This window comes from Macaca fascicularis, chromosome 11 (assembly GCF_037993035.2).
Source record: "Macaca fascicularis isolate 582-1 chromosome 11, T2T-MFA8v1.1".
Taxonomy (NCBI): domain Eukaryota; kingdom Metazoa; phylum Chordata; class Mammalia; order Primates; family Cercopithecidae; genus Macaca; species Macaca fascicularis.
The window spans coordinates 71,222,297-71,234,955 of record NC_088385.1 but is presented as its reverse complement, the minus strand read 5'-3'; the positions used below and the strand labels follow the sequence as shown (position 1 = coordinate 71,234,955).

Genomic DNA, 12,659 nt, shown 5'->3' with positions numbered 1-12,659 from the left:
ACCTGAGGCCAGGCGTTCGAGACCAGCCTGGGCAACATGGTGAAACCCATCTCTACTAAAAGTACAAAATAGCTGGGCATGGTGGTGGGCACCTGTAATCCCAGCTATTTGGGAGGCTGAGGCAGGAGAATTGCTTGAACCTGGGAGGTGGAGGTTGCAGTGAGCTGAGATCGGGCCACTGCACTCCTGCCTGGGCAACAGAGTGAGACTCTGTCTCAAAAAAACAAAACAAAACAAAACAAAAGGTAGGGCCAAATATATAAAGGTCCGAGAAATATGTTAAGACCTAAAAGAATGGTTGGATAGGTTATGCTGTCAGTAGTTGTTGTCCATTCACTAAACTCAATATTCTTCACATTATAGTTTTATGTGTATGCGGTTTGGCTTTCTCATGAAACAAGATTATTCACTAATGTCTTTTAAAATAAAAAGAAGTGTGGTCAATTATAGATTATTTGTACAATTAATTTCACATCTAGAAATCCATCTCTCTTTTCCTTGGCTTACAAAAAATGACTTTATACACAGTAACTATTTCATAATAATTATGGCAATACACCTCAACAAAGTAGGCACAGAAGGAACATATCTCAAAATAATAAGAGCCATCTATGACAAATCAATAGCCAACATCATTCTGAATGGGCAATTCCCCTTAAGAACTGAGACAAGACAAGGATGCCCACTCTCACCACTCCTACTCAACATAGTACTAGAAATCCCAGCCAGAGCAATCAGGCAAGAGAAAAAAAAAATTCAAATAGGAAAAGAGGTAGTCAAATTATCCCTCTTCACTGACAATATGATTCTAAACCTAGAAAACCCTAAAGATTTCGCCAAAAGACTCCTAGACCTGATAAATAATTTCAGCCAAATCTCAGGACACAAAATAAATGTACAACAATCAGTAGCATTTCTATACACAGATAAAGCTGAGAACCAAATCAAGAACGCAAACCCATTTACCATAGCCACACACAGACACAAAAATACCTAGGAATACACTTAACTGAGGAGTTGAAAGATCACTACAAGACCTAATACCGCTGAAAGAAATCATAAATGACACAACAAATGGAAAAGCATTCCATGCTCATGGGTTGGAAGAATCAATATCATTAAAATATCCATACTGCCCAGAGCAATCTACAGAATCAATGCTATTCCTATCAAATTATTAATGTTATTTTTCACAGAATTAGAAAAAACTATTCTAAATTCATATGGAACAAAAACAGAGCCTGAATAGCCACGGCAGTCTTAAGCAAAAAGAACAAAGCTGAAGGCATCATATTAGCTGACTTCAAACTATAGTGCAGGGCTACCGTAACCAAAACAGCATGGTATTGGTACAAAAAGATACACAGACTGATGGAACAGAATAGAGACTCCTAAAATAAAGCCACACATCTACAAGCAACATATCTTTGACAAAGTTGACAAAAATAAACAATGGGGAAAGGATACCCTATTTGATAAATGGTGCTGGGAAAACTGGCTAACCATATGCAGAAAAATAAAACTAGACCCCTACCTCTTACCATATACAAAAATTAACTCAAGATGAATTAAAGACTTAAGTGTAAGACCTCAAACTACAAAAATTCTAGAAGAAAATATAGGACATACTCTTCTATACATTGTCTTAGGCAAATAATTCATGATGAAGACCCCAAAATCAAATGCAACAAAATAAAAAATAGATAAATGAGAATTAAACTAAAGAGCTTTGGCACAGCAAAAAGAACTCTCAACAGAATAAACAGATAACCTACAGAATGGGAGAAATTATTTGTAAACTATGCATTTGACAAAGGACTAACATCCAGAATCTACAAGGAACTTAAACGAATTAACAAGAAAAAAACAAACAATCTCATTAAAAAGTGAGCAAAGGACATGAACACACTCTCCTCAAAAGAAGACTATGCAAGCTGCTGCCAACAAACATGAAAAAACCACGAATCATCAAAGAGATGCAAATCAAAACCGCAATGAGATACCATCTCATGCCCAACAATCCCATTGCTGGGTATATAACCAAAGAAAAATAAATTGTTCTACCTAAAAAGACACATGCGCTTGTATGTTTATCCCAGCAGTATTCACAATAGCAAACACATAGAATAAATCTAGGTTCCCATCAATGGCAGATTGGATAACAAAAATGTGGCACATATACACCATAGAATACTATGCAGCCATAAAAAAGAATGAAATCATATCCTTTGCAGCAACATGGATACAGCTGGAGACCTTTAGCCTAAGTGAACTAATGCAGAAATAAAAAACCAAATACTGTTATGTTCTCACTTATAAGTGAGAGCTAAATCTTGGGTTCACAACTTTTCCATCTGTGCCGTGGAGCCCATCATATTGTCTCGCCAATTCCAGAAATCAATTCTTGTAATTATCCCACTTATTTAATGCATCAAACATGGACATAAGGATGGAAACAATAGACAATGGGGACTCCAAAAGTAGGGAGGGAGGGAGACAAGGGCCAAACACTTCTTATTCAGTACCATGTTCATTATCTGGGTGATAGGATCAATAAAAGCCCAAACCTCAGCACCACACAATATACCCTTTTAACCAAACCTTCACACATACCCTCTGAATCTAAAATAAAAATGGAAATTAAAAAAAAAATTGTGACAATACATAAATGAATATACATTATACTAGTAAAATATGTAAGTGTCTGGCCCAAATCTGCAACACTGGAAAAAAAAAGTTTAATGTTACATTATTGCCAAAATGTTATTTTTAAGTTTCTTTCATTTATTTATTTAGAGACAGGGTCTCACTCTGTCGCCCAGGCTGGAGTGCAGTGGTGCAATCACAGTTCACTGCAGCCTCAATCTCCTGGGCTCAGGTGATCCTCCCACCTCAGCCTCCTGAGTAGCTGGGACTACGGGAGCATACCACCACCCCTGGCTAATTTTTGTATTTTTTTTGTAGAGACAGGGTCTCTACAAAACCCTCATGTTGCTCAGGCTAGTCTTGAACTCCTGGGCTCAAGCGATCCTCCTCCCTCAGCCTCCCAAAGTGCTGAGATTACAGGCGTGAGCCACCATGCCTGGCCCAAAATGTTATTTTTTAAATGGTAAAAGAAATCAGTTCACTTTAGGGTAAGACTGATGTTTTAGATCTGGTAATGATTCTAATATTCCACAGAACTGTATTATTTTTTTCAGTTGTATGGGAGAAAAGTGCTGATGAGTATGCAGAGTGAAATAAACAGTGAGCTGAAATAAGTCTAGAAAGCAGTACATTTTTAATGATGGGCCAAAGACTGAATACCATTTATACTGAGTATATAAGATATTTAAACATAACATGGAAAATTATGCATACTTTTGTAAGGCTGCATTCTTTTTAAAAACTCAGGTAGCTTAAAATATCAGAAATGATTGTTAAACCAATTTTCATTAGCATAAACCACTAACAATAAGATGAACCAAGATAGAAATCATTTTTTAAATGCTTCTCTGATTTTTAGATCGGGAAACCACTTACATCACTTCTTTATTCCTACGAGGCCCTTCAAAGGGTCTAAATGGCAGTGATCCAGTAGCTGCATGGTAAAATGTTACCCCAATGCTCCAAAGATCAACTGTTGCTCCATATTTCTTTTGATGATCTTTTCTTAGTACTGCTCTCTCATACATATCAGGGTGCTAAGATTAAAAAAAAGATGAAAAATCTATGAACTTGTGACCAATTTCATTATACAAACAAATGGATACTCAATAATGCTTAGAAATTCTATTTTGTTTTCCTAATAACTTCACTTTCCCAATCTGAAAAGACTATTTCACATCTTCCCCTCCCTCCTCAAACTTCCACCACCACCTCCTTTGATCCTCAATTTTGATGACCCTGCTTCATAATTTAATGTGGAAATGGAAGGAATCAGACCAGCACTCCCTTATGCCCTTTAACAAATACAACCTACCTGAATCTGTGTCCGTTTTCTTTTTTTCTCTTTTTTTTGAGATGGGGTGGAGTGCAGTGGCTTGATCTCAGCTCACTGCAAGCTCTGCTTCCTGGGTTCAAGCGATGCTCCTGCCTCAGCCTCCTGAGAAGCTGGGACTACAAGTGCCTGCTATGATACCTAGCTAATTTTTGTATTTTTTGTAGAGATGGGGTTTTGCCATGTTGGTCAGGCTGGTCTCGAACTTCTGACCTCAAGTGATCCTTGAGGACCTTGAGAGCCTTGGCCTTCCAAAGTGCTGGGATTACAGGCGTGAGCCAGGCCGGGCGCGGTGGCTCACGCCTGTAATCCCAGCACTTTGGGAGGCCGAGGCGGGCGGATCACAAGGTCAGGAGATCGAGACCACGGTGAAACCCCGTCTCTACTAAAAATACAAAAAATTAGCCGGGTGCGGTGGCGGGCGCCTATAGTCCCAGCTACTCGGGAGGCTGAGGCAGGAGAATGGCCTGAACCCAGGAGATGGAGCTTGCAGTGAGCCGAGATCGTGCCACTGCACTCCAGCCTGGGGGACAGAGCGAGACTCTGTCTCAAAAAAAAAAAAAAAAAAAAAAAAAAAAAAATAAAATAAAATAAAATACAGGCGTGAGCCACTGCACCCAGCCAATCTGTGTCCGTTTTCCAGGCCTCCTTTCCAGTCACAATGGAATTGTGCCTATACATGGCCAACTTTTCCATCTGTACTGAAGAGCCCATCATATCATCTCGCCAATTCCAGAAATCAATTCTTGTAATTATCCTACTTATTTAATGCACCAATGTTTCCCTCCGTTCTGATTCATTACTTTCTGCTTACAAACATGCTTTAATATCTCCCATTTAAAAAGATCTCTAAATTGACCACAAAACTCCTTTCAACAATTACCCAATTCTCTGCTTCCCACCACAGCAAAATTTCTCAGTACAGCTGTCCATGCTTATTATAACTGCCTTACTCCCTCATCTCCCATTTAGACCTAATGCATTAAATATCATATGTATGCTTTAACATCCCAAACTATCTTGGGCCCCGAGCCTCAGATTCATATATCCTACCGTTCTCTTGATGTCTACAGGCAGCTCACTCTTAACATATCCAAAATTGACTCTTGGTCTTCCCACTTAAACTTGCTTCCTCCTAAATCTTTAAGTAAATAGTACCACCACATATCTAGCTGCTCACACCCAAAACCTATCAGGCAGCCTTAATTTCTTTGCCTTATGCCTCAAATGCAATCTGTCAGGGTAAGTGTATTTAATTTAATGAAATTAAATTCTCTAGAATCAATTCAGAGGACTAACTTAACTGGGTTCACTGGGGATCTACTGACATTCAACACACGTCCTTACATATAGGAGACACTACACCAAGTTTGTCCAACCCGCAGCCTATGGGCCACATGTAGCCCAGGACAGCCTTGAATGCGGCCCAACACAAATTCATAAACTTTCTTAAAACATTGAGGTCTTTTGCGATTTTTTTTTTTTATAGCTCATCAGCTATCATTATTTTATGTGTGGCCCAAGAAAATCTATCATATTTTATGTGTGGCCCAAGAAAATTCTTCCAATGTGGCCCAGGGAAGCCAAAAGATTGGACACTCTGCACTATATACCACAGTCACTAAGAACAGACGGAGCTTCTAAAAAATTGTTTAGGAGCTTACAGAACCTAACAGATATTCTGATGGACATTTTGTTCTGCAGAGAATAACCAGTGGTCACACACAGCATGGCCTCCTCCTATCTGCCTTCATGAAAGTTACACACTGGCAACTTGAAGATTTTTGGAAAATAAATCTTAAAAGTATACTTATGGACCAAAGTAGAGTTACCATCTAAATGATCCCAAACCAAAACAATTCCTTATGACATTGTGGGATTTAGCTACAGCCCAGGGAACTGGGAACCAGTGTAGGAAATGCTGCTGGGACGGGCTTCTAAATGATGCAGTCTGTGAATCTTACTCCCAAAGGATCAATCTCTGATTTCTGGGGGTTGGGGGTGGGGGGGCTGGAGATGAGGGTGGGAAAAAGACTCTTTCGAGAAATACATTTTAAAGAGAAATCAGAATGCAGACAAGTATAAGACCTGGGTATTGAAGTGAGTGTCCAAACATATGCCTACTAGATATATGGGATCTCAGTGGCTCTGCTGGTTCTGTAGCACAGCACATAAAGTGATTTTTGTCCAAAGAAGCAACTACCAAACCTTTGACCTAGTAGCTGGTACTTAGTGTGTAAATGGTGTAGTGAAGAGGCCAAGAGTACCTGGATAGGTCTGATGCCTTCCGGAATATAAAGCCTCCTAGGAAGAGGAGACACAGTGATTCTAGAAGGAGACAAAGACGGACCTCCTCACAAGGTGCAATAATATACAGCCTAATTGGTATAGCAGGAAGCTATTCCCTGGGAGTGACTAACTTGGGGTGGCTTGACACATGCTGGTCTGATACATTTGTGCCCACTAGCTCTCTCCTGATGTGCTACCGGCTTGGTGTTACTGGGCCTGGGCTATTGCATCTGGAAGAAAAGCATAAGGATAAAGCTACTCCAAGGTTTTCAGAATTATATTACTGAGATAATATCCATTATATTAAAAACAGTAGAAGAGACAGTGTGTGGTGGCTCACATCCTGTAATCCCAGCACTTTGGGAGGTCAAGGTGGGTGGATCACTTGAGGTCAGGAGTTTGAGACTAGCCTGGCCAACATGGTGAAACCTCATCTCTACTAAAAATACAAAAATTTGCTGGGTAGTGGCACACGCCTGTAATCCCAGCTACTTGGGAAGCTGAGGCAGGAGAATTGCTTGAATCCAGAAGGTGGAGGTTGCAGTGAGCTGAGATGGCACCACTACACTCCAGCCTGGGCAACAGAGAGACTCTGTCTCAAAAATACACATATATATACACAAAAATATTAGCCAGGTGTTGTGGTGTGCACCTGTAACCCCAGCTATCTGGGAGGCTGGCACATAAGAATCACCTGAACCTGGGAGGTACAGCTTGCAGTGAGCTGAGATTGTGCCACTGCACTCCAGCCTGGGTGATAGATTGAGACTCTGTCACAATAACAACAACAACAAAAACAAAAAACAGTAGAAGAATGTTTTCTTTGGACTTTAACATACAAAAGAGAGAGGATTTAACATCTGGGTTGTAGTTCCTGGGAGCTTCAAAACAAGGGAGGTTTTCAATTAAACGCAGAATACAGCCAGGCTGCTGAGTCTTAGACTATTATTTATCTCATTTTATAACTTCTGGTGCGCACTGTATTTGAGTATTTCCCATTCTGAAATAGGAAATAAATAGATTGGAGTTAAATTTCAGCCTAGGGTACAGCACAGTCTTGGAGTTAATTTATTTAATGTTTTGCTTTTCTTGATTTAAAAGTCTTAGAGGCAAAAGCTAAACTGTGTTCCCAGGAGGTTACATGAAAGATTAATAGTTGGTATTGGGGAAGCAACCTCATGAAGGCTGGTACAGGACTGCTCTTTGCTTGTTATGGTAATTATCATGATTGGAAAAGGAGGAGACCAGACACTGAAGGACATACTGCAGTATATGTGACAGTTCTGAAAAATGATCCTCCTATATATAGTCTGAATGACTTTGGAATATTCTGTCAGATACTTGTACAGGTGAGAAATCTATTTCGAACTCCAGTTTATATATAACAAAGCATTTTTGCACAGTTTTTCCAAGAATGTAACTATATTTAAATCCACTTTGTTTAGTTAGAAACTTTACCAAAAATTGTTCACTACTTTGGAAAATCATGTCAATAACAATATTACCATTTGTGATGTGATTCACTAATACAACATGAGTTATCACAGCACTTGTATTCAAAGTGGTATTACATATAGGCACAAGCATGTATGACTACTTAATTTGTTTGCTCATGAAGCTGTTTCTAAATTTTTACATATTAAATATCTATTATTTTATTATAAAATATTTTCCTTTACATTATTCAGATATGCTATTTTAATTAAGTGTGCAGGTTTATATTATCTAGGAATTTCATTTCAAGATACTGAAGGGAACACTGCAAAATATTTATTATAAAAAGGGGGTATTGGTCTGACAGGGTTTAAACTACTAGCCTATCTGATCTGGCTAGCCCCTTGATTACGTCTTCAATTCTAACTCCTTCCACTTGCCTCTTTACTCACTAAATTCCAGCAAAACTGCCATATTTTCTGTTTCTCCAACTCCTGAGGTCATTCTTGTCTCCAGGCCTTTACAGCTCCTGTTTTCTCTGGGCCTGATGGAACCAGACTGAAGCACAAGAACATTCTTAGAGCAGTAAACCTTGGCAAGCAGTGCCCTCCTGGGAATGGCAGTGTCCTGAGCACTCATCTACTGTGGCTTTGGCCATGACAAGTGTGGGCTCCAGAGACAAGGAGCTGGGGCTGGTGAACTAGCTTTTAGAAATAGGCTGTTCTTACAGAAAGTGGGGTTGGGGAAAAAAAGTACGGGGTGAGAGAAAGAGAAAGAGAAAGAGAGAGAGAAATTGAATTTTTGAAGAAGTTATTTTATCTAATAATTGAATTTGAAGGACACTGGCTCGAGCTTGCTACTGGAAAGGAGGCAGTCTGGGAGAACATGGCCTTGAGCTATTTATTGGAGGCTCACTGCTCTAAGAGAAAAGAGAAGGGGAATGTCTGAGCTGGGGAAGTGAACGAATCAGGAAGCTGCCTTGTACCAAAGCTCTGGTGTGAATTCAGCAGTGTTGCTTCTAGAAGCAGAAAGCATGGTCTAGCCAAATATAACTGAGAAGACCACCAACAGAGAAATGAGAATGAAGATGTGCGTTGACTCAGTCACACGCTGAGGGCCAGGAAGAGACAAAAGGATAATAGCAAAAGCACAAATGTCACGTAGGACAGAGAAAGGAGCAGGCAAGAGGTGATTTCCTCTTGTCTAACTCTGCTTGGTGTTCTCGGCAGGCTAAGATGAAAGTCCCTGCTTTTGTGGCGCTTACATTCTCATGGAGAATTCAGGATATGAAGCCTGATTCCATTTGCCAGAAACATCTGAGTCCTGTCTCTGTTCCAGCCAAGAGTCTCAGGAAGCTTGAAGGTGAATTCATTACAACTGTACTTCCCTCTGCCATCTATGTTCTATGACACATTCTCCAGATCCACAATGACAGGGAGTCCACTGCATCACAAAGCAGCTCACACGTCACAACTCAGACAGCCAGAGGACCCCACAGGCATCTTGGGCCCTCAACAACACACGTCTACGTAGGGGAGAGGAGGCTAGACCGATGCAGTAGGGTTCAGTAGTACACAGCAAGTAGAGATGGAGGGAACTGCCGAGGAGTATGAGGACTGGTGGTTGAGTTTCTTTACTGCAGGGTGAGGTAGCTTCCACAGGGCCAGGGAATGGCCACAGCACAGCAGTCAGAACAGTGTGCCTGGCTTGCTTCTTTTTATCATTTCAGTGTCAGTTCATTTAGTCCTTAAAGGAGGCTTTCCCAGGCTATCTTTCTCCTGCTAGTCACTCTTTATCTTACCACCTTAATTTATTGTCTTTGCTAAACTTTAATGATCTGAATTTACTTTACTTGTTAATTATCTTTTTTCCCTACCAGAATGTGGGCTCCATAAGAGCAGGAATATCATGTATCTAGAGTCTGAGCACCTAGAACAGTATCTGGTATATAGTAGGCACTTCATAAATATTTGTGCAATGAATGAATAAAATCCATTTTTAGGTACCTTTTTTTTTTTTTTTTTTTTCCCCCCTGAGACAGAGTCTCACTCTGTCACCCAGGCTGGAATGCAGTGGCATGATCTTGGCTCATTGAAACCTCCACCTCCCAGGTTCAAACAATTCTGCCTCAACCGCCCAAAGTAGCTGGGATTACAGGCACACGTCACCACACCCAGCTAATTTTCGTATTTTGAGTAGAGATGGGGTTTCACCATGTTACCCAGGCTGGTCTCAAACTCCCAACCTTGTGATCTGCTCACCTCGGCCTCCCAAAGTGCTGGGATTACAGGCATGAGTCACCGTGCCTGGGTCAGGTACTTTTTTTTTAAAAAAATTAAGAGACAGGGTCTCGCTTTGTAGCCCAGGCCAGATTGCAGTGGTGCAATCACAGCTTACTGCTGCCTCAAATTTCTGGGCTCAAGGGATCCTTCTGCCTCAGCCTCACGAGTAGCTGGGAGTACAGATGTGTACCACCATGCCTGGCTAATTTTGTAATTTTTTGCAGAGATGGGGTCTTGTCATTGTGCCCAGACTGGTCTTGAACTCCCGGGCTTAAGCAATCCTTTGCCTGCCGAGGAAGCAATCCTTTGCCTGCCGAGGAAGCAATCATCGGCATCCCAAAGTGTTGGAATTATAGGCATGAGCCACTGCATCTGACCCATTCTTAGGTACTCTTATCTAAAAGATCATCACATATATCTACAGATCATTTTGGGGTTACCAATAGTTAGGATAACAATTTAAGACACTTAGTTCATGCCACTTAGAATACTCTGAATAAAGCTGCAGGGGGTGGTAGATATCTTGCATCTTATAAAACTACAACCGCACAATCCAAATGCAAAAAAGTCATAGATTCTATGACTTTTAAGACAAAATCCAGAGCCATGAACAATTAGTGAGCTATATATATTAAACTTCCTCATTACATGTTAAAACTATTTACTTTTAAGTATATTTTCTTAAGTGTTTCAAATATTTACTGACTTTACAAAAACACACCTACATAAACTTTTTCAACCACAGAGCTTTTCTAGCTTTCTAAAATTTCAAGTTAGATCTTCTCAGGGGAATTTTGTGCGTGTGTGTTTCTAACAATGGTCCTTTTAGTCATTCAATAACCAAACTCCCCCAAATAAAATTATCTGTTTCATAAACATAATGAATATATAAAAAACAGTATTATAACAAGCTTGTAATATATTGACTCCTCATCAAAAAAAGGGATCCTTCTGATACAGATCCATAGCATCAGTAAAACTCAAGAATTTAAGGGTGCTATAAAACTTTCAAGAATTTTTAACAGAAAAATAACTGCACCCTTGGAAACGAGTACCTAATTTCCCATGTTACACATATTCATTAGAATAGAAAATTTAATTTTTGTCATAAAAAGGAAATGGTATTTTATAGTGAATTGGCTGATCAATTACCCAATTATAATTACAATACATCAAGCTTCTTTAAATGAAAATATTAGCGATGCATGACTTACCAAATATTCTTCTGTGCCATACAGAGAAACAAACTGCTCATCATCTTCTAATTCTCTAGCTGCACCAAAATCTGTGAGTTTGTACACAGACTGTCCATCTTCCCCTATAACACGCATGATATTTCCTGGCTTGATATCACGGTGCACTATGCCATTCTCTCGAAGATGATTCATTCCACCCACTTCAACAATATAAAACAAAAGAAGTCATCATGTATTTAGGTGTATGTGTGCATGTCTCAAATTCATTGATATAGTCACTCAAACTTAATATAAATTTTTCCATAATTTGGTTCAAAGTAATTTTACTCAAAGAATAGATAATAAATAAACATATATAATATCTTATGCTTTAGTTATAAGAAGTTTTAGAATGAGGCCGGGCGCGGTGGCTCAAGCCTGTAATCCCAGCACTTTGGGAGGCCGAGGCGGGTGGATCACGAGGTCAGGAGATCGAGACTATCCTGGCTAACATGGTGAAACCCCGTCTCTACTAAAAATACAAAAAACTAGCCGGGCGTGGTGGCGGGCACCTGTAGTCTCAGCTACTTTGGAGGCTGAGGCGGGAGAATGGCGTGAACCCGGGAGGTGGAGCTTGCAGTGAGCCGAGATCACGCCACTGCACTCCAGCCTGGGAGACACAGCGAGACTCCGTCTCAAAAAAAAAAAAAAAAAAAAGAAGTTTTAGAATGATAAAAATTAATGTGGTCTAAGGAAGAATCCAGTGTCTCTTAAGTACTACCAGGAAAATGTAACAAAACAGTCTTAAGCATATGATTTCTTGAATTACTTTGGTTATATATATGTGGGTGACTGTTTAAACATAAAAATAATAAAGATTCCCAAAAAAGATATCAATCTTTCACCAGAGTTTTATATTTCTTTATCTTGCGAGAAAAATTCCCTAAAAAGTAAACTGGACTCAATATGTAAAACAGCAAAAAAGAAACAGAAAAACAGCAAAGTGTCAAACTTGTTTCCATAAACATGTATTCTCATATGCTTGACGCTATTCCAAAAAGCCCATTTTCTTTTCTCTTTTCTTAAGGGCAAAGCTGTCTACTTTGCTGAAATTAAGCTACTTTGTCTAACTGACAGGCACTGCCACTTAGTGATAACTTTATACATTTGCTTGACGGCTGATAGATGAATGTTTAAATTCAAAATATGTAAAAGGTTTAGGGGTATCAATGTATAATTATTAAAACTCAGGACTACCAGTATACTTAGGAAGATATCATATCCATAATTCCTATTTGATTAAACAGGCTGTAGCATACTAGTAATATTGTTTCTCTCTCATTGTGTCCTCAACTAACTAATCACTCTGCTTCCAGTGTCAAGTTCAAGAATTCCCACCAATCTTTTACCTTCTTTATCACTTGACTTCTCCCCATACCTCGAATATTTGATTCATTTATTTTAAGATGTTATTTCCTTTGATTGCAGTATTTTTTTTAA

The 12,659-nt window shown here is 39.5% G+C and overlaps 1 protein-coding gene across 4 annotated transcripts in view; it reads right to left on the bottom strand.

The window, feature by feature from the left end:
* Window positions 1-12,659, bottom strand: part of TBK1 (TANK binding kinase 1) — a 48,866-nt gene that overhangs the window by 22,455 nt on the left and 13,752 nt on the right. For all 4 annotated transcript variants that reach the window (XR_012420435.1, XM_015431150.3, XM_065524528.1 and 1 more), the window contains 2 exons: window positions 11,199-11,380; window positions 3,523-3,683 (listed from right to left, as the gene is read on the bottom strand). Coding sequence is in view for 3 of the 4 variants with exons in the window: in XM_015431150.3 (XP_015286636.2) it covers window positions 3,523-3,683; window positions 11,199-11,380 (343 nt within the window). In the remaining variant the exon portion in view is untranslated. The remainder of the gene's footprint in view (window positions 1-3,522; window positions 3,684-11,198; window positions 11,381-12,659) is intronic.